The sequence below is a fragment of the Gavia stellata genome, chromosome 11 (genome assembly GCF_030936135.1).
Source record: "Gavia stellata isolate bGavSte3 chromosome 11, bGavSte3.hap2, whole genome shotgun sequence".
NCBI classification, from domain to species: Eukaryota; Metazoa; Chordata; class Aves; order Gaviiformes; family Gaviidae; genus Gavia; species Gavia stellata.
Genome location: NC_082604.1, coordinates 7029934 through 7051885, shown reverse-complemented (window position 1 = coordinate 7051885; position 21952 = coordinate 7029934). Strand labels below are relative to the sequence as shown.

General features: G+C 38.2%; 1 protein-coding gene across 1 annotated transcript in view; it reads left to right on the top strand.

The window, feature by feature from the left end:
• PER2 (period circadian regulator 2) overlaps window positions 1-19661 on the top strand; it is a 34599-nt gene extending 14938 nt beyond the window's left edge. The window contains exons 9-22 of the mRNA XM_059822509.1: window positions 1001-1107; window positions 1713-1866; window positions 2282-2390; window positions 2733-2864; window positions 4345-4441; window positions 4720-4876; window positions 4959-5086; window positions 6642-6815; window positions 7079-7339; window positions 8780-9627; window positions 12056-12242; window positions 12778-12970; window positions 16021-16171; window positions 17238-19661. Coding sequence (XP_059678492.1) covers window positions 1001-1107; window positions 1713-1866; window positions 2282-2390; window positions 2733-2864; window positions 4345-4441; window positions 4720-4876; window positions 4959-5086; window positions 6642-6815; window positions 7079-7339; window positions 8780-9627; window positions 12056-12242; window positions 12778-12970; window positions 16021-16171; window positions 17238-17387 — 2848 coding nt within the window. The 3' untranslated portion in view covers window positions 17388-19661. The remainder of the gene's footprint in view (window positions 1-1000; window positions 1108-1712; window positions 1867-2281; window positions 2391-2732; window positions 2865-4344; window positions 4442-4719; window positions 4877-4958; window positions 5087-6641; window positions 6816-7078; window positions 7340-8779; window positions 9628-12055; window positions 12243-12777; window positions 12971-16020; window positions 16172-17237) is intronic.
• Window positions 19662-21952: the final 2291 nt, after the last annotated feature.

Genomic DNA, 21952 nt, shown 5'->3' with positions numbered 1-21952 from the left:
TGCATAGAGGACAGGGTTAGGCAAAACTGTCAGGGAGACCCTCCCGTTGAGTCGTGAGGTTCAGAGAGGACCCCCTTGCTTTCTAAACTCCTCCTCCAGAGAGGAGTCTAGGTGTGGCTGGATCCAGACTTAGTCCCAGACTTGGTCAACAGTTTATGTCTAAAGGATTATATATGCGCAATCAATCCTTTATATCACTTAGCTAAGGTTTCAAAGTTTCAGCATGCTATTAGTCACTTGCCGAGAATCTGTTGTGGCAAGGAATCTCTTAACCTTGAGAGGCGTTCCTACTCAAGGGGAGATCCGGGCGTGCAGCCTGCTGCCGTGCAGGAGAGCTCAAAGGGCTTTTGGGCTGCTCTCTATTTATGGGGGTAAGACGATTGACTCATAGTCATATTTACATACTGACTGCAGATGTTAGTTTATTCCAAATTTGGCTTGAGTCGGACATTGACCAGCACTGTGGTTAGGTGGACGCATTGCCATAAATTAGCCCTTGGCTATCGTGTTGTTATCTGTCTCCTCCAAATCCACTCTGAGCTGGATTCATCCATCATGACCAGACACATCCATTAAGACCACCATTGGTGGCTATTGCTTGAGTAGGATTATGGGAAAAGGTCTGGTCGGGGGCCGGGGGGGCAGCGTGCACACTATCACATAATGCTCAGTTAAAACTAGGGTAAGTATTTATCCTCTGGAGCTAGGCAGCATAGAAAAGACAGAACTGCTGTAGCAGACTGCTTGATTTGGTCTGATCGTGGTGTTCTATAAAGTTACCAAAAAAAACCCCCACTCCACAAACAAGCAAAACCCCCCTTGTTCAAAGAGTACTACTGCTATTAAGTTGGCACTGCTGTTTCCCCAAATTTAAACTTAAAATTATTCATTCTCTTTATAGGAAAAAGAGCAAATAAAACTTAAAATGGAAACATTTTAAAGATTAAATATACATTTATTCCACTTGACTTATTTTTTTTCTTTGTTTTTCTTTCCCCAGAGCAGTACCTCTGTTGGGATACCTACCTCAGGACTTAATAGGAACACCAGTCTTGGTGCATCTTCACCCAAATGACAGACCCTTAATGCTAGCAATTCACAAAAAAAGTATGTAGTCTCTTACTGTGGCAGAAATACCATTTTTTTTCCTAAACATTAATAATAATGACTACAAAGACCTCAGCAAGTAGGAGGCAAAAATTAATTGTGACTATGAATTTTACTGTGAGTAAATACTTTACAACTTGATTCTTAACGCAAATAGATGAAAATGAGAAATCACTCAATTTCATATTTGATATGAAGCATATGTCTGCTGTAAACAAATTGACTGTAAATGAATATTTCATACATAAAGAAAATTTTCTTGAATGCAATGACAGAAGTTGTCATACTTCAAATGGAAGTATTTCTTATTTCATGGAGAAGAAAATAAGAGCCATTCTGGCAATGTTAACTTGTTAAACTTTGAAAATGTAAAGCTGTTTCTTCAGTCATCTTTAGCTTGTTGTGTTCTGAAGGTGGTTTTCTTGACATAGTCCAGTAAATTACTTATTCTGCTAGCCCAGCATTTCTAAGTGTATATACGTATCTGGTATTTGTTCCTTCAAGTATCATCATCTTCCTTTGCAATTCATTGTAGAATCCTGAATCATTAAGTAGAATTGTGCAAATACTAATCTGAAATTTCCTTTTTGAATTGTTCGTTACAGTACTTCAGTATGGAGGACAGCCTTTTGACTATTCACCAATCAGGTTTTGCACTAGAAATGGAGATTATATAACCATGGACACTAGCTGGTCCAGTTTCATCAACCCTTGGAGTCGAAAAGTTTCATTTATTATTGGAAGACACAAAGTTAGGACGTAAGTCAATAAACTGCTGGGACTTTTAAAGATTTATTTATTTATTTATTCCCTCCCCTCAGATTTACATAGTGATCGTTAAGAAAGACATAAGGAATTTTCAGGGGGGAAAAAGAAAATCACACATACAGATTGCTTCCTTTTTAAATTTGGGTTTTGTGATGTAGTAACAGCTTTAAAAAGAAATTTTAAGTCCTTCAAATTCTGCCAATACTGTCAAGATTGCTTCAGAAGAGGGAAGTCATGCTCCAAGTGAGTAAAGGTACATATTTTATCAGATTCAAAGGTTGTAGATGCAATAGAATAAGCATCAGATTCTGTTTATTATATATAGATGGTACATTGAAGTTGTGGTCTCTCTGTGATTGAAGTACTTGCATTTTGTAATGAGCTGGGATATGTTTGGTTTATGCAGGGGTCCCTTAAATGAAGACGTCTTTGCTGCTCCCAACTATACAGAGGATAGAATCCTTCATCCCAGTGTTCAGGAAATCACTGAGCAAATATATCGGCTATTATTGCAGGTACAGCATGTTTTAATGTTACCCTTTTCATTTCCCACTGAAGAAAGGGCATTTATCTTTGTGTGACGTTTTGTTTAGCTGTCTACTACTGTACTGGAATTTCTGGCTACAATCCTGGAAATTACTTACACTCATGATTACCAGACAAGACTCACTGAAGTGTGTTAAAGCTCCAATTGGTATTTTAAGGATTTCATGCAGCTATGGAGTCCTCATAAAAAACCCCAAATCTAAAATAAATCCTTTGTTCCTCACATGGAATTACTGGTAACAATTTCAGTTTTGTTTAAAGCTGGTGTGCTGAGATATGTGTGTGTACATATATTTTTTTGTTGTTAACAGCCTGTACACAACAGTGGATCCAGTGGCTATGGAAGTCTAGGTAGCAATGGTTCACATGAGCAGTTAATGAGTGTGGCATCCTCCAGTGACAGCACAGGAAATAATAATGAAGACACTCATAAGGATAAACCAGTAGGTTTGGGTTTTCTTATTCAAGTATGTGGCACAAAACAAACTAGTAAAAGTGGGGTTTTTACTTTTAGCATAACTTTCAAATTAGGTATGGAAGCAAGTATAAGGAAAAGGTCATCTTTCTTTTTTGTTTAACATGGAAAAAGCCTTTCTGTCTAGGGGAATAAACATTTCTGGTGTAGATGAAGTCTCAGGGTACTGAAGCACAGTTATAGGAATGAAAGTTAATGTGTATAATGAATTTAAACCTGCACAGTGTGTTAACTTATTCTAACGTCCATTATATGTTATATGCTATGTTTCTGGGAAAACTAGCTGGATATTTGAAAGCAGTTTCTTTTGGGAGGGGGAAGTCTGTAGTTACTGTTTTCCCAAATGAAACTAAGAAGACAAAATGCAGTAATACCTGCATAACCAAGTGATAGCTTGACCTTGATCCCTTTTTATGTTGCAAAAAATGCACTATATAGTATTGAATGAAATAAATGGAATGGAATAAAATAAGTTTTAAGCTTAAAAAATTAACTTTACCATAGATTGGGCTATCCCTACATCTAGTTAATAGTGAGATGTAACTTTTTAAATCCCATTAGTCTGAATAAAACAGCAGCGTTAAATTTGTGCCTATGCTTAACAGGACTATTCCATAGGCAAAGTAAATCAGACGAACAGTAATGTGGATGCAGTCAAAGGAACTGCACCTTTTAACGTCTCTAATCATTTTGGCTTTCCTGTTGTTCTTCCCAAATTTTTTGTAGCTCACTGAGTTGCATTTAATTCTGAAAGCCAAAATTTTCCTTCACTTAGTTATATTGCTTTTAGGCTAATTCTCCCAAATACGATTTCTCCTTCTGTGATCAGGCATGGCAGACTGCTGCTCTTGTCAAGGTGGTCACTTTCCTGACTTTCAGTCCTTAAACACTAGTGGCTTAAGCAGCTGAAGTCTCTGGATTTTTTTGTTTAACAGATAACTTACTACATTTCAGAGCTATGCAGAAAAGTAATGTTTACAGAGATCTTGGTTTTGAGGGAAATGGTTATCTATCTTCCCTTCACTATTTCCACAGATAGAGAAGACTGTTACAGTATAGTTCTATAACATCCTGTCAGTGCTTAGTTAGACTTCTAGCACAAAAAGTTCTCAGTCTTAGCAGCAATATTTTGTTTACCAAGTGATACTGTTTTTTTTCTGAAGTCTTCTTTGTAATGTATCTTTATATGTTCCTAAACAAGTCATTCAACCATATTAAACAAAATAGAGTAATGGTGTACAAAAAACATACTTCAAATTTCTTCTCTTTCCAATTCCCAAAATTCTGCTGCTGCACAATAAAATTTTATACAGCAGAATTTCTCTCATGATCAGACTAATTGTAAGATAGAGATTAATTAAGGTTAGATTTAGTCTACTGAGGAATCACGATGCATGATGTTTTATATCAGAATTTTGTAATAACTCTTTTTAATGACCTGCTTTCAGGAGGTTTGTCAAGATGCCCGTAAGGTCAAAAATAAAGGACAGCGTATTTTCACTGACAATAAAGCAAAACTGGAATATAAGAGAGAGCCTTTTGCAGGTAAGACATTAGCAAGTTAATTTAGTATTAGTCTATTGTACTGGTGCCTTGTATAATATGGCAGTAGGATTTTTTCTAGTTTAGTTCTAATCAATGCATAAAACCAGGACAATATTTACACAATGTTCATCTATTAGTGTACAAAGCTCTTGCTTTACAGTGCTTAACTTGTGACCTGTTAAGAAATATGTGTAAATGAGAACTTTTACTGTTGCTTTTAGGGGTCTTTGCAAGGATTTAATGCCATAATTGCATAATAGCAGTATCTCTTTTCACAGAAAAACAAAATGGTCCTGGTGGTCAGGTGAAAGATGTAGTGGGAAAGGATACTGCAGTAACAGCTGCTCCTAAAAATGTGACTACTGAAGAGTTGGCTTGGAAAGAACAACCTGTATATTCTTACCAACAGATTAGCTGTTTGGACAGTGTCATCAGGTAACCAACCAGTGTGTAAATTACTTTTGACCTCTAGTCTTAAGACTTGCATATCTAATATTGTTAAATCATTGTATTTTAGGTACTTGGAGAGTTGTAATGTGCCTGGTACAGCAAAAAGAAAATGTGAACCTTCATCAAGTGTTGCATCACTAAATTCTGGAGTTCATGAACAAAAACCAGCTGATAATGCTATACAGCCCTTGGAAGGTATGTCTACATAACAGCTCTTTCTTGATTTATTTTTGCTAGCAGCCAGTTGGATGTTACTACTCTGCAGAATAATGACAAGTGTAGCTTAGGCATGACCTCAGAGCAGTTTTCTCAGTGTTAGATATTGGTGATCTAACTTTTATTATGAAAATCTTCCCTACAATCAAAATACAGAGTAGTTGATTGAATATCTGGATTGTAGATGCAATAAACTTACTTAAACTGTACAAAATACAGCAGGATTTTGAGTTGTAGGACTTGAATCATTATCAAATGCAAGAAGTTAATTTTGCAGTTGGGACTTGTAAGAGCAACCAGCTGAAGAACCTGGCAGCTAATTAACTGCAACAAAAATATGCATATTACACTTCTATTTCTTTTTTGTGGACATTAAAAAAGTAACAAGAGAGGGTAAAATGCGGCATCGGACTGCTCTGTGTTGTGTGAGGCACAAGAACCCATTTGAAAGGAATGTCCAGCCATTACTGAGGATAGCTATCTGAAAAGTCTGCTGTAGGCAAAAACATTAACTTAATTTGTTAGGACTTAGGTATAGCATTTGATATAGTCCCTGTCTGGATGGAGGGCTGAAGTGAAGAATGTAACTGTTCGGTTAGTACAAGAATTGTGAGATTCTTGCTGATTCAACCTTGTCATTATATGTGGCTGAAGGGGAAGTGTCTAGTGGAGTTTCTCAAAAATTGGTCTTGGGAATGCTCTTGTCTGTGTTTCCTTTTGATGAGCTTCAAAAAGAAGTTCCAATGCAGCTTTTAGAATCAAATTGGAAGGTATCAGTGTACACAGGAACAAAGTGTCCTATAGAAGGAATTGAAATGCCTTGAACTAGAGAGGAAGAAATGGTTGGAACTAGCATGATGCAATTAGGAACACAATTTCTGCTGTCACTTGTAGTCTATGCAGTTCCAGTTGACAGGAGAAGATGTGGGTTTACTAGCTTTTTGATGTGCTGATGACTGAGAACAATGAAGCCAGCAGCTTACTCTCAGGAAAAAGGCAAACTTTAGGTCTTAAATATGTGTTACGCTAAGTATTCCTACTAGAGGAGGAATGTTTTAATGCTGTTTTATGAGGCAGTGCTGTGACCTCTGCTGTATTATTGTGTATAGCTTTCAGGTGAGAGAATTTAAAAAAGTGGATGCTCAGGGCAAAGCTGTTGGGATAACCAGCTAGTGACAGAGGTTAGTGTACAAGAATATGGGAGCTGGGCAGGACTTAAATCTTAGGCTGGAAGAGGCTAGAAACCTTCTTCCAAAATTGTGCCATGAAAGAGTAGTGAAGACCACGAAGGGAGCAAAAAGTCCTTCATTGAAAAGATTTGGTTTGGCTGTATGTGAAATTAGGGGATTGGATTTGGTTGCTCAGAAGTTGTTCTATTCCTAAAACTTTCTTGGTGGAATGCATAAAGTAAAATGTCCATTTTGTATCTTGTCAAGCACAGTTTAGCCTCTACTGTTTTGCAACCCTGGCAGCATGTAACTTGCATTCGCTCTTGTTTATGTTCAGTAAACTACAACTTTATTTCTTTTAATAGATCCTGCTGTGTTGAAGGCATCTGGTAAATCAAATGGTCCCCCTGTGGTTGGTGCTCACTTAACATCTTTGGCTTTACCTGGCAAGCCTGAAAGTGTTGTCTCTCTCACAAGTCAGTGCAGCTACAGTAGCACCATTGTTCATGTTGGAGACAAAAAACCACAACCTGAATTAGGTATGATTTTTGCTAATAAATTTTCTCCAAAATGGCATTTGCTAGCAAGTTTAAACTTCAGACATGTGAACAGCTAGTATCTGCTTGTGACTTACATTTTCTTACAGTGAAAAAGTATTTCTATGGAAATGGAATAAACAGGGACAGAATTTGTATCTTAAACTTACAGCAAAATTATTACAGAATTGTAATAGCTTAAAAATGCATATACAGAGCTTTTTTTACTTCATCTTGATTTATTTTTTTTCCTTCTGTTTCTGTAGAAATGATAGAAGATGGTCCAAGTGGAGCAGAACTCTTAGATGGCCAACTTCTTGCTCCTCCATCCAGCTCTGCACATGTAAATCAAGAAAAGGAGCCATTTAAAAAACTGGGACTTACAAAGGAAGTCCTTGCAGTGCATACGCAAAAAGAGGAGCAGAGCTTTTTGAATAAGTTTAAAGAAATCAAGAGATTTAATATTTTTCAGTCCCACTGCAATTACTACTTACAAGATAAACCAAAAGGACGGCCTGGTGAACGTGGTATGGCAATAGTTTTCACGACAAAACTTGTATTTATATAGGAAGTAAATCCTGTTGAGAGGGCTTTTCCATTTTTAGCTGTATTGTGGGACCACTGTGAATAGTGACAGTTGCATGCTATTTTAAAAGTCCATAGAAAAGTTCTTTCTGGTAAGTCTTGCTTGAAGATTGAGGGTGGAATATAGCTTTTAATGTAACTGACATCTTAGTAACTAATGTTTTAATTTTTATCTGTTCGCTATACTATTACTGTTATGCATTACTTTCAAGGGACAAAAAACATTCTTTAGCATGTTTGCTTTCCTGTATCTATGCTTGTATTCCCTTGCTTTTCTTTTCCTTCTGTCTTTCCATCTGTCTTTTTTCAGGTATTTGGGTTTTTTTTTTGTTTTCAGCCCCTTTGCTTACATCCAGTTTCCCCCATTCTACTATTGTGTAATCGGTGAAACAATCTGATAATTCTTTGGTTGCCTTTAACTTAATAATGCGATCAGTGGGATGGAAATAGCACAGACTAGCTGTAATAGTGAGATTGTTTTATTAAGACTAGGAACTCTGGATGGCATTTTCAGAAATGCTTGATACTGATCTGACTTTGTTCCCATTTCAGTCCTGACTTGACTTGGAACAGAAGTCAGACACTGCTAAGCGTCTTTTTGCAGATTCTTATCTTTCATTTTTTGTTTAAATAGTTATGCAGGTCCTCGATTTTAGGAAACCTGTTTTGGAACCCTTTAATCCCCTTGCATTCTTTATACTTGATAAACTTTCAGCCTATCTAAATAAGCTTTAGACAGACTAAAAGTTTGAGCAGCTTTTAGTGCCAGAGATATTTTATGGATTTCCTCATGTCTGTAATCAGATGAACTGACAGCCTTCACCTAGGGAAGAGTCGCTTGGTGCAGACTTCTCCTAAAATAAGGTTGTGAAGGTAGCATGCTTTTCTCCCCTCAGGAAATTCTTCTCTTTATGTGTACTTTCTCTCCCTCTGCGCTTTTTTTCCTTACCTTTTCAATTACTGACCTGCATGACCATAACTCTCTAGAAATGCTTTCAGTCATGTCTCATAGTGCTTTCATTGTAATTGCTGGAGTAATTAGAAGTTTGCTCCTCTGGGAGCCACTGTTCTGCTGATTTCTGCTGTTTGGGTGACACACATTTGAGCCTGAATTGATCCACTGCTGCTCTCTCTTCTTCCATGATGTGTCAGCATGGTTTTCATTGCCCAGTTAGCTCAGCTCTTGTGCTAGAGGTAAAATTGAACATGACCCCTTCCCAAATGCTTCCATTTGGGTAGGCTAAGTTCAGACCTGTGGTTTTGAGCAACTTTCAAGGGATGACGAGGTGAAAGGGATCCATTAGATTGCAAGTATGATCCTGCAAGTAGGATCCTTCCTGATGGTGTGGCATTTTTTTTGTTTGGTATATTTTTTTTTGCAGGTGGCCGCGGACAAAGAAATGGCACTTCTGGAATGGATCAGCCTTGGAAGAAAAGTGGAAAGAACAGAAAATCAAAGCGTATTAAACCACAGGAGTCTTCGGACAGTACAACTTCTGGAACTAAATTCCCCCACCGGTTCCCTCTTCAAGGTTTAAATACTACTGCTTGGTCGCCGTCAGACACTTCACAAGCGAGCTATTCAGCGATGTCTTTTCCCACTGTTATGCCTGCATATCCACTTCCTGTTTTTCCAGCAGCAGGGACTGTGCCACCAGCTCATGAGACTTCACTCTCTGGTTTTAATCAGTTGCCAGACTCTGGAAATACTTGCCCTATGCAACCACCTCAGTTCTCCACACCCCTCATGACACCTGTCGTAGCTCTTGTGCTCCCCAACTATGTCTACCCAGAGATGAACAATAGCTTACCTCAAACACTTTACCATAGCCAACCCAACTTCCCTGCCCATTCCACTTTCTCTTCACAGACAGTATTTCCGACACAGCCACCCTTTGCTACACCCAGCCCTTTCCCCCAACAGGCGTTTTTTCCAACGCAGCCATTCCATTATAATCCGCCAGCAGAGAGTGAAAAGGCTCCTGTCACAGAGCCACGAAATGAGCCATCCCGTTCCTGCACTCCACAGTCAGTGGGTCCTCAAGACCAGGCTTCACCACCTCTGTTCCAGTCAAGGTGCAGTTCTCCTCTGAATCTTCTACAGTTAGAGGAAACCACAAAAACTGCTGAAACTGGAGCTCCTGCAGGTTTGCATGGAACTTTGAGTGAGGAAGGAGCCATAGGCAAAATCATGACAACTGATAACTGTAGTGTAAAGGGATCCTTACCGGTAAGTATGCTGATGGGTGTTGGGGTTTTTTTTTTTTTTTAAAAAGTCTTCACATTCTTGAACATACTGAAGTTGTTAATATGTAGAGGTGCCTAAAATGGATTCACCGTCCCCTGCTCTGTGTTTTCCTGTCTCTGCTACATCGTTTTCAATCCTTTCACTTGTGGGACCTATTTTTTAATGATAGACAGTAATTGGCCAATATAATTCTAGGAGATGAAATAACAATTGTAGTTAGTAAATTCAAACTTCATCAGACTGAATAAAAAGTGAAATCCAATCGTTAGAATAGTCTTGACCTTTAAAAATTAAGACCACCTTGTTGTTCTTCTAAAGTTACACTAGGAAGCTTGGAAATACATCCTGAAACAGTTTTGTTCCACTTTTTTAAAAAAAAAAAATATGAATATGGATAAACCCATTGAAAAGCATTGAAATAGACTTAAAATAATATGAGCACTTCAGCAAAAAGTTTCGGGCTAATGAATTTGTGCAGGGGGGGAAACAATCTATAAGTGGTCTGAAAGAAGCTGATTTAAAATAAAATCACAACTTCGTTTACAACAAGCAACCAAAGTAAAGGAAGAATGTTGCAGAGCATAACTTTATATTTGTTTTTATTTGGTGCACTAAAACTATGCTGAGCTATTTGGAAACTTCAGGGTTTTTTTTATTTTCTGGCTCATTCAAATTTGATGAATCAGTTTAACAAATAGCCTTACAGAAACTTCAGATGGAGTAATATGTCCATAAAGGTTTCCGTGACAGAAATACGTAGACTAATATTAGTGTTTTCTGAAGGCGCCATAGAGTGTCTTTTGTAAAGGCAAAGTCGCTGATGGCATGGAGTTGCAACCTAAACCTTTTAGACTGGCTCCTTCCTCCCTCCTGCTTTTCTTGTGCTGTGGTTGGTAACTGGTCTCTCCATCTAATGGTGCAATTATAAAGTAGAACTTGGGTTCACTGCTGATAAAAGGAAAGCAGGCATTGGAAGGGCTGGCTTTTACTTTTAGGCATGTCCGAGATCTAAACTACTCTAATTGGTAAAAAGCTTTGTTAGTGTTGATGCTTAGCAGCTGATAAGATTACTTTGTGCAGCGAGTTATAAGCATGTTATCTACATTAGAAGTTATAAAGGAGGAGGAAGGAAAAACTTCTGAAAATGCTTGTTCCCCACAGCGTGGGGAACATTTCGATCTCCATGTTAAACTTTTCTCCCTGCTTAGTTGCCAGATGATTTATTTTACCCAGTATTCTTGATTTTGATCCTTAAGGGGGATGAATGGAGGGAGAACAGAGAGAAATGGATTTTGTTATATCTGTTTTTCTAGAGAAACTTCTAAACTGGATTGATACAGTGCAAAAACTTGTCACATTCTGTTATTACATGCTTGTTATGATCTTGAAAACAAATACATTTGGTTTTCATTTAAAAAATTCTCTATCATACTAGTTGTGCAAATGCCACATATGGAGAAATTTTCAGGAGTATAAGCATCCAGTGCCATATTTGGACTACTGTATTTTGTGCACTACATAACATCTCTGAAATCTTATCTCTATAAGGACTTCTGACTTGTGCTGTGGTGTAACAGTGGATCTGTGACAGTCTGTAACTTACAGTATGCTCTGAGATGCCTCTGCTGGATTAAAAGAAGCTTGATAACAAAACTTAATAGTAATAATTTTGCTGGCATTTTTTTTTTAATTTCCTCCAACTGTTAGTTCCTATTCTTTAGAAACCTGCAAAATCTAACTTTCTGTAATTTCCTCATCACTTACTGGAAAATGAGGACAATACAGGCATTTGTTCAGGAATGTGTTAAGGATAAAATTAGTTCCTTTCATCATTATGTATTTTGCTAAGGTCTGTCAACCTTAATTTCTAACATTTAATCTTCAAACTGACTTGCAGTGAGGTTTTGCTTATGTTAGAAATGAGCGTAGTTAGTGCTCTTTCCCTTAAAAACATACAAATAAATTATCTTGCCTAGGAAGCTTGCATCTGGGAATGCCTTCTTCCTTATCATCATGCATTGAGAGCAGTTACAGTGATGGACTGTTGATGCAAATCCCTTTGAGGTAGATTATAGTAGGAGTAACTGCTAGTATGTCTTAGGTGGCTTGGGTAAGTTCTGACTTGTCCAGGACAGTAGGGGCTGTCAAAACTGTTTAGCAAATGCCTTGCTTACTTCCTCACTAAACTATATATTTTTTTAAAGAGAAATTGAACTGAAATCTCAATCTTACTGAAGGGACTGCTTGTCTGCCTATCAGTCCACTTCATTATTCCTCATTGGTCCTGGCATATGTTATTGGTGGTTGTCTGTCTTTGAATAACTGTAAACACATTAGTTGTTTGGGTTTGTTTTGTGTTTTCGGGTTTGTTTTTAATTTTATTGTTTTCCCCTCCCCTTCTTATCGCTAGGCTGAATCTCCAATGGACGCTCAAAATAGTGATGCACTCTCCATGTCTAGTGTCCTGCTTGACATCTTACTTCAGGAAGATGCGTGTTCAGGCACTGGTTCAGCTTCTTCAGGGAGCGGTGTATCTGCAGCTGCTGAGTCTCTGGGGTCTGGATCCAATGGCTGTGGCATGTCAGGGAGCAGAACAGGTAACACTGGGAGTGAGTACTCTCTTAGCATTTTGGATTTTAGAGTTGGAGCATGAGGTATTGCGAATACCTCTTGAACATAAAGTGCTTTATGTAAAAATCTCTAATGTCTTTAATCCTTATAGCATAGCTTATTCAGGATTTCTTTTTTTAATTACATAATATTTTTTCTATTGTGTTTGATTTACAGTGTAGAACCTTTTTAAGTATGTGTAAAACAGCCATTAAGATATCGTGTAGGTATGACAGAATAATGAAGAGAAAATACCATACTCCTTCATGTTTTATTTCAGAGTTTTTAATTTAAGTAAGCTAATTACTCTATTGAAATTTAATGGAGAATTTAGCTTGAGAATTTGAGTTTTAAAAATACTAATGCAGTTACTTAGGGGTGGAAGTTCCCTCTGTTTAAAAAATGAAATAAAATAGTGGTTGTATCTATACTTTCAGTTCTCTCTAATCTTTATTTTCAAAAGCATTCAGATGATCTATGTATTTGACAATTTATAATGAATCTTTAAATTTCTTTTTAAAGGTAGTAGTGAAACTAGTCATACCAGCAAATACTTTGGGAGTATTGATTCCTCAGAAAATCATCATAAAACCAAAATGAAGGCAGAAATGGAAGAAAGTGAGCACTTCATTAAATATGTCCTTCAGGATCCTATATGGCTTTTGATGGCAAACACAGATGACACTGTTATGATGACTTACCAGATACCTTCACGGTAATTCAATGTCGTAGTCCTTCATGAACTGTATATACAGTTGGGGGGAGCAGGGTGTACAGAGAGAAAGGTATATAGGAATCTCTGTTGCAATAGAAGTAAATTGGTTTTAATGTTTAGTTCAGCGTCAGGAAGAATTCTTGCTTCCTTTATATCTTTTGTATACTACACAAGAAGTTCTCAAAGTAAAAATTATTTGTTTAGGCTTACCTGTATTTTTAGATCAATTACCTGAGTTGAACTTAACTACTTATAGAATCATTTAAGTTGGAAAAGACCTTTAAGATCATTAAGTCCAACTGTTAACCTAACCCAGCCCAGTCCACCACTAAACCATGTCCCTAGGTGCATCATCCACACGTCTTTTAAATACCTCCAGGGAATGGTGACTCCACCACCTCCCTGGGCAGCCTGTTCCAATGTCTGACAACCCTTTCAGTGAAGAAGTTTTTCCTAATACCCAGCCTGAACCTCCCCTGGTGCAACTTGTGGCCGTTTTCTCTTTTCCTGTCGCTAGTCACCTGGGAGAAGAGACCAGCACCCACCTCACTACAACCCCCTTTCAGGTAACTGTAGAGAGCGATAAGGTCTCCCCTCAGCCTCCTTTTCTTCAGACTGAACAACCCCAGCTCCCTCAGCTGCTCCTCATCAGACTTGTGCTCCAGACCCCTCACCAGCTTCGTTGCCCTTCTCTGGACACGCTCCAGCACCTCAATGTCTTTCTTGTACTGAGGGGCCCAAAACTGAACACAGCATTCGAGGTGTGGCCTCACCAGGGCCGAGTACAGGGGCACGATCCCCTCCCTACTCCTGCTGATCACACTGCTTCTGATACAGGGCAGGATGCCGTTGGCCTTCTTGGCCACCTGGGCACACTGCTGGCTCATATTCAGCCGGCTGTCGACCAACACCCCCAGGTCCTTTTCTGCCAGGCAGCTTTCCAGCAACTCATCCCCAAGCCTGTAGCGTTGCATGGGGTTGTTATGACCAAAGTGCAGGACTCAGCACTTGGCCTTGTTGAACCTCATCCAATTGGCCTCGGCCCATCCATCCAGCCTGTCCAGATCCCTCTGCAGAGCCTTCCGACCCTCAAGCAGATCCTCCCGCCCAACTTGGTGTCGTCTGCAAACTTACTGAGGGTGCACTCGATCCCCTGGTCCAGATCATCGATAAAGATATTAAACAAGACTGGCCCTAATAGTGAGCCCTGGGGAACGCCACTTGTGACTGGCCGCCAACTGGATTTCACTCCATTCACCATGACCCTTTGGGCTCAGCCGTCCAGCCAGTTTTTTACCCAGTGAAGAGTGTGCCCGTCCAAGCCATGAGCAGTCAGTTTCTCCAGGAGAATGCTGTGGGAAATGGTGTCAAAGGCTTTACTAAAGTCCAGGTAGACTATATCCACAGCCTTTCCCTTGTCCAGTAAGCGGGTCACTTTGTCATAGGAGGAGATCAGGTTAGTCAAGCAGGACCTGCCTTTCATAAACCCGTGCTGGCTGGGCCTGATTGCCTGGTTGTCCTGTACGTGCCACGTGATGGCACTCAAGATGATCTGTTCCATAATCTTCCCTGGCACTGAGGTGAGACTGGCAGGCCTGTAGTCCCCTGGATCCTTCTTCTGGCCCTTCTTGAAGATGGGTGTCACATTTGCTAACCTCCAGTCCCCTGGGACCTGCCCGGTTAGCCAGGTAGATGATATATTTTTAAGCTGTTTAATAATTTGTAACTACTTGCCTAGAAATACTTGTAGTCTGATTAATAGATCCTGGCAAGTATGCTTAGATCTAATGACGGTCTGTAGCATGGAAAATCTGTACTCTCTGGCTGTTGTCCTTGGGATGCCACATTCAGTGGCATGCTGCTTTCTCTGCCTTGTGGTTTCTTTTCCTGGGTTGTTAACTTCCCCATGTTCATTCTCTGTAAAGTCCCATGCAAATAGGACAAGGAAGTAGAAGGTAAAAATCCTAAGGTTTCTAATATAAAATATTTAAAAAAAAATATATATTCCCTGCTTCAGTAGCAAAGAGCAGCTATAGGGGGAGAGAGGGTGACAAGTCTGCAGATTTTTTTTCATCTTCTTGTTTACATTTCTTGAGAGCAGTGAATGGTATTTTGAAAGGAATAGGAAGTTTCAGTAAAGACAAGCCTTTGAAAGGGAAGGGGAAAACAAGCTTTCAAAATACAGAAGCACAGTGTAAGAGTTTTTCCCTAGATTTAAAAATACCTTGGTATTTCTCGGTTTTTGTAGCCTGAAGGGTTGACAACTATAGATGGGAATTCCAGTAGACTGTAAGAGTAGCAAAGCCTGCCAAAGGGAACATAGTATAAAACAGAGTATTGTGATAAGAAGAGTTAAGCTCACTGTCAGAGTGAGATACCCAAGAAGAGAAGTGTAAAGCCAACCTGTGCTTAGGTATGCTGTAAGGAATAGAAATAATACTGGGTTTCTTGGAACTTGCTTTCTACTGTCATCTTTTATAGAGGTATGCAGCTTGTACATGTTTGGTGTCGTGCGGGGTTTTTTTTAAGTTTCTGAATCAAGGTGGGGCATTTTGTGGAGAGAACTTTAGCTGCTGAAATAGAGCAGTGTTTTCTAAATCTCTCCATCTCAGTCCTGACGTTTAATCCATTCTTGATGACCTTCTTAAAGGTATCTTACTTCTTCTGCTTTAGTGTCTCATATGTGCATCTAGTGTCTTGTTTTGGGTTGTCTTCCCAGCGAAGAGGAACTTGGAACTTACTGCAGCAGAGGGAAACTGCAGTTCTCGGTGGTTTCACTGTTGGTGCTGCCTGAATAGCTCTAAGAAAACTGTTTTCACTGATGGGATTTGAAAAGACAATGAGCCAGCAGAGATGTGTTGAAGTTGTCTGCAAATGCAGAAAGCTGCTGAAATAACCACACTTAATTTTCTTCCAATATAAGATTTGTAAGCGTAACATTCCAGAACAAAAATAGTCTTTAAAAATGTTAGTACTTGACTGTATAACCTTATATAGGCATAAAGCCCAGAAACTGTTGAAGCTCAATTTCTAAATGCATTTTATTTTAGAGATTTGGAAACAGTTTTAAAAGAAGATAAGCAGAAATTAAAGCAAATGCAGAAACTACAGCCAAAATTTACAGAAGAACAAAAAAGAGAGCTTATTGAAGTTCATCCATGGATCCAGCAAGGTGGACTGCCAAAAACTGTTGCTAATTCCGTAAGTTTAAATGAGTTAGTTACTTTTGCATGTATAACAGTACTTAAATTATTAGTTGCCTATGTTAGACTTTTCCATTCCCGTTGCTATGAAAGCTTGGTCAATTATGCTGAGAAAAAAATTAATTCAAACCTCCATGCAGTGGTTTCTGGCTTGACTTAATTTACTGTAAGTCTTCTTTCCAGTGGGAAAGTCAAAGTGGTGGTAAATACAGTATAAGATATTTCCTACCTATTTCTAAATTTCTGTATATCTGTTTGAAATCCTTTATCAACACAGCCAGAAACTTCTCTACATAAAAAAATTGCTATTTTCTGCGTAGTAATTTATGCCCATTGCTTCTAGAAAGTACCAAATTAATGGGTGTACACTGTTCCTTTTTTCTATGAAACTTCTCATGCAGGATCATCTCTTGCCTTGATTCTATAAGTGGATTAATGGCTTGAAAAGCAAAAAAGAAAAAAAAAAACCACAAACCCAAGCATCCTTGCAGTTTTGTTGTGTATTTTACTTATTCACATGCGAATACCTGATTGCATTCTCTTTTCCCTAAGCTTTCCATCATGTGTAGCTTTTTTGCATATAAGTTATCAAATGCAGAGGCTCTCTTTGCACATGAGCATTTCAAAAGTCAGTGTAACAGAATTGCAGTGGAATCCTAATCCTGATGTTAATGTTACTGCAACATTAACACTATAGCATCCAACTTGCGTAAGCACGCAGTTGCTTCAGTCTTTTAAGCACTGCAGCTGATGTGAACATACTGCTGCAGGGTTAGCAATCAAATGGAGGAAAAGGTGATTGGAAGTGCATGTAAAATGGCAGAATTATAAATTATCTATGACATAACTGCTTCCAGTAGAGTTCTGAAGTACTTGTATTGATTTACTACATGTTATAAAATGATTGGGGGCAGGGAAAGTTGGGGAGTGGAATATAGCTGGTAGTCGCAGCACAGATGTAAAGGTTTCCTTGGAATCGGGGATTGCATGCAAATAGACTGTTGTTTAGAAAAGCTTTGTCTTCTTCTTTGACTTACGAGTGTTTCTATAATTTTCTTTTTTAGGAATGTATTTTTTGTGAGGACAGTATACAGAGCAATTTTTATACATCGTATGATGAAGAAATCCATGAAATGGACCTTAATGAAATGATTGAAGACAGTGGGGAAAACAACTTAGTTTCCCTGAGTCAAGTCAGCGAAGAACAAACATAGCCTTTGAGCCTGTTGTTTTCAAAGCTGCTTCAAAACTACAGTGATCCATAAAGGTTTTAATCTTGTATCCGGCAAGATGAATCCAGTTCATAAAAACAAATGTGTTTTTCTTGCTCTAGAAGAGTCATTTGTGAATGAATCTCTTTTTAAATGGTGGCAATCTCTTCCCAGTAAGGACATTGTTGAAGATGGTATAGCTTTTCTTTAAAAAAGAAAGACTCATATTTTGCACTTATATGCCTCAAGTATTTCTTTATAAACTATAGAAACTTTCATTGATGCCTACTGTTTTTTGTAGAGTGGGTTAATGAGTACTGAAAATCCCCTTACATACATATGGTTCTTGAAATCTCCTTTTGGTAATGAGTCAGCATTATAAATTGTTCTAGCAATTTTGCTTAGTGGCTCTTTAGCATTGTTCTTAATATTTGAAGTGGTCCAGCATAGTAGAAGAAATAACCTTCAAGCAAATCAATTCACACTTGCCCTTCTCATACCAGTTGATCCATCCTCTTTGTTTCCTATACTTTTGAATGTAGGAACCTTTTTTTGTCTAAGAGAAATGTTGAACTAATTTTGTAAGGTGGTCTTGGGTTAAAATACTTAATGTGAATGTGTAAGAAAGTATCGACGAGTACTGACAACTCTGTAGCCTTTTACTTAAATGGACGCTGCAATACTATGAACTGTTTATTACCTTGAAGCATCATTTCTGAGAATTTATACACAAGAAATCTTTATGCTTAAAGATTTTAAAAACTAAGACCACAGAGGATGATTGTGTATGCTCCAGTGACTGTTAGACAAAGCTTGGTAGAACTATAACCTTTATTTCTGATTTGTTCTGTCAGGAGGTTGGCCATCAGTTTTTCCTGTGCGGCTAAACAGACATCAAACTTGCACGTGGCAAGAGAGGATTAGACGTATCTTGTCATTTGAAGATAGTTCATACAAAAAAAGTGATTTTGAGAATAGCATTGACTTTGAATATATTTGAATTGCATAATCTAAAACTTAGCGTGGCTGGAATCCTTTGCTGTCAAGGATTTAATTTTAATGCCTCTGAGATTGTATTGACTTGAATATGTGTACTTTATTTCTTGTGCTGTTTATATGTGTTGGATGTGGGAAGAGAACACAAGAAAGCAACTTTAATATATTGGTTAGTTAAAGGACATTTAGTTGCACTATTGCTAGATGTCAGTTGTAGGTCTTGGGGTGAAAAACATATGGAGAAATTCAATTAACTTTGATATGTTTGTCTTAAAATATTTTTCATGGAAGGCATTTCCTTTTTGATTAGGGTAACACTTCTATTCACTGAAACTTAAGGTTATTTTCTTTCTATAAAAATATTTCTCTTTGCACACAAAGAGGATGTGAAGTTAGATCTGACACCACCAAAAACATGCAGAAGTGACTGGTATTTGCTTAGTGGAAGAAATAATTTGTGTGAAGTAATTTGTTATGAATTGGACAGTGTCATGAGGAAATCTGCATTGGAGACAGGTTCTGCAGATCGCAGAGTGTGTGAACTTGTGAAACAAGTAGAATCACAATATAAAAAATAAGTATCTTAATGTAGTGTGAAACACTACCCAGCAAGATCTGATTCCTGTTTTTAATAGTTTAGCAAAGTCAAACTTAAATATATGTAAATATAAACTGAATGAGAAATTTTAAAATGTTGGTGTTCAAGTCCAATGTATTAAATGTTTTAATCATAAATGGAACAGTGCAGCTATACCAACATATTAAATATATTCCATTTTTACATGTAAACAGAAATAGTTTTAATTGGACCAGGGTTTGGGAAAAATAAAGCTTTATATAAAAGGAGTGCATCATAATTATACAAATTATTTTCAGGGACTTCTCAACCACTTTGAATGTCTTTGCTTTAGCATGCTTTTTTTCTGTTTTTTTTATTTGTTCTCTTTTTTTTTCCCAATGACCATCTTGGAACCATAACTTAGTGAAAGGAAGAGAAAAGTATATTTAGAGCATTTTGTGGATGTGCTTACTTATGGACTTAATCTTGCATCCTTAAAGTGTTTGCATTTACAGGGTGGTATTAAAATATTTTCCTGTAACTTTAAATCTACATGCCTCCATTTATAGATAAGATTCTGAAGCTGTAATTTTTCCGAACTGTTGTAAGATGATTTATTTGTGATGACACTTTGTCAACATGTCAACAATGTTTTCTGTACACTGTGCAATATATTTTGGTTTTGCCACTTGTGACTAATTTTTATGACTTTGCTTTTTAGAAAACTGGTAAATAAAACAGATATATTTTTAGTTGCCTTTTTGTTCCTTGAGCCTTCTACTCCATGTAAGAAGCAAAAATATATGCATTACTGATAGTGTGTGAACTGGTATTTCAAACTGAAGAACTTGCAAGCTATGAAGTTAGTTGTGGCTTACTGTCCTGAAGTAAAATTATTGCCAGCTTGTCTGACCTCTAAGTTTAGTGGTCAAATAGAAGCTTGAATCTTTATATTGACTAATGATTCTGAAAACATGTACAAGTTTACTACCTGGCAGAGCATATGCAGCTGGGTTCTCTGTGTGTGGTGTTCAAAACCACCAGAAGACACATTGTCTTTTTTGCTTTGCTTAATGTCAGCTATGGATGCCTTTTCTCCTGCAGCCCTCTGTGGTTTTATACTGGTAGCTTAGAGGTAGAGAATTCCAGTCGTGCCCCTTGAATTTGCTTTGTATAGTGATTATTAGTCTTCTGTTGTGGTGTGAAGTGTTGTGTCTTCTGAAGATTGTTGTAACTCATCAAGCTAGTGTACTTCCCTGTTTGATGTTCTTGTTTTATACTCTGAGGGGAGGAAGGCTTGAAGATTTCTCTGTTCTCAGGTCGAGCAGTGATGTAGTTTAGCAGGTGTGGGGTGCTGCTTTGGACCGCCCCTCCAGTTTAGGAGGTACTCTGGTTATGAGCATTAGGCCTTTTTTTTCCATGACTGTGGTTTGAGAAGTTTGTGGGTTTTTTAGAACAGAAGAAGCTAGTGCAAACCCTGGTTTGGTCATGAGGGACCCAGATATTTCTGTGAGCTGCAAAATCAAGGTGTTTCTGTACCACAAAACAGTTCACCACACAGGTGAATTGCTTTCACACCAAGGGTAGAATTGTAGTGTTGTGCACTTGTTGCTGAGACATGCATTTTAAAGCATGCTTTTGTTCAACACATCATCCAAGTCCCTTTGAAGTCTTCTGAATTGACCCTGAATACATGAGCAGTTCTGTGTAGTCTGAAAACACTTCTGTCCTAATAGCACCTTGGTTCCTTGCTTAGCTAAACATGCCCAGGAGAGATGCACTGATGAAGCAGTTCACAGAACTACAAATGTGAGTGTCATGCACATACACAGGGTATATGTGCAACTCAGTAGAGAAGGTATTGTGCTAGCATTTGGATGTAAGTTTTGATAATTGTTACATAATGTTGGGAGAACTGAAGTGCTGCTGATGCAATAAATTACCAGGTAGTGTTTCACAGTTATTTCTGCTTCTGGTAATTTTTTGCAGTTGTGAATGTAATAAGAGTTTGAGTTAAATGTGGCTTCAGGTATTCTCGTACTCCTCCTTGGTGATGTGCCTTCTGTCAGCACTCAAAGATAATGGCTTGCTTTACACTGCAGAACTGTTGGGAACAGACTTTTGTCAGAGTTTCTCCCACCTCAGTAGCCCCTAGGCGTCACTGGTGTCCTGTGATTGCATTTGGCAGTTTTGCCACCCCTGTTTTTCCTCTATTCAGTTTCTTGTATTTTGGGGCTATTGAGTTTACTGTGACATTATTTGATGTAAAGGGGAAGATCTGTGGCCTGAATTTCAAATAAGATGATGAGAAAATTAATAATGAAGAGCTGTTGCCCAATGATAGTGAATGCAAATACAAATTTTCTGCTTGGAAAAGGGAGACGGACTACGGAAAAGCATCAGATTTTAGTCCACTTAACAGCTGTTGTGAATTTGGAGGGTGGAAAAAGAAAAAGTTCTCCTTACTGACAATTAAGATCCGTGATTGTTCTTCTGTCTCTCTAACAAGGATGGAAAGAACCTAATGCATTGATAAGCCTCTGACTCAAAGAACATGGTGAAATGAGTTGCATGCTTCTGGCAAAGTGATAAACGGATGACTTAAAAGGAGAATAATGTTTGTAGGTGTAATTTCCAGAAATTCCAGTGTTTACTTCCTGACAAGTGGTTAGGAGCTTGAGAAATAGATTCAGTCTCTTGAACAATGTAATGAACGGCTCATCAGCTCCTTTTTCATGGGGGCTCTGGAAGAGGGCAGTGTTTTTAGGGGTGGTACACACGGTGTATAATAACTTTGGCAGTGTGGTTCACTGGTGCAACTTAAAACATGAATACAAAACCTGACTTCTGCCAGGCTTCCTAAGTGGAAAAGAAGTATAAGACTGGGTAGAAATTGAGATAACTGAACTCTTAATCATGGGTATTTCTCTTGGCATCTGCTGAAAAAGTCTGATTTACATCAGGCTGCCATGTGCAATAACAGTGTGTGTGATGGAGTTTCATTCTACAGTAT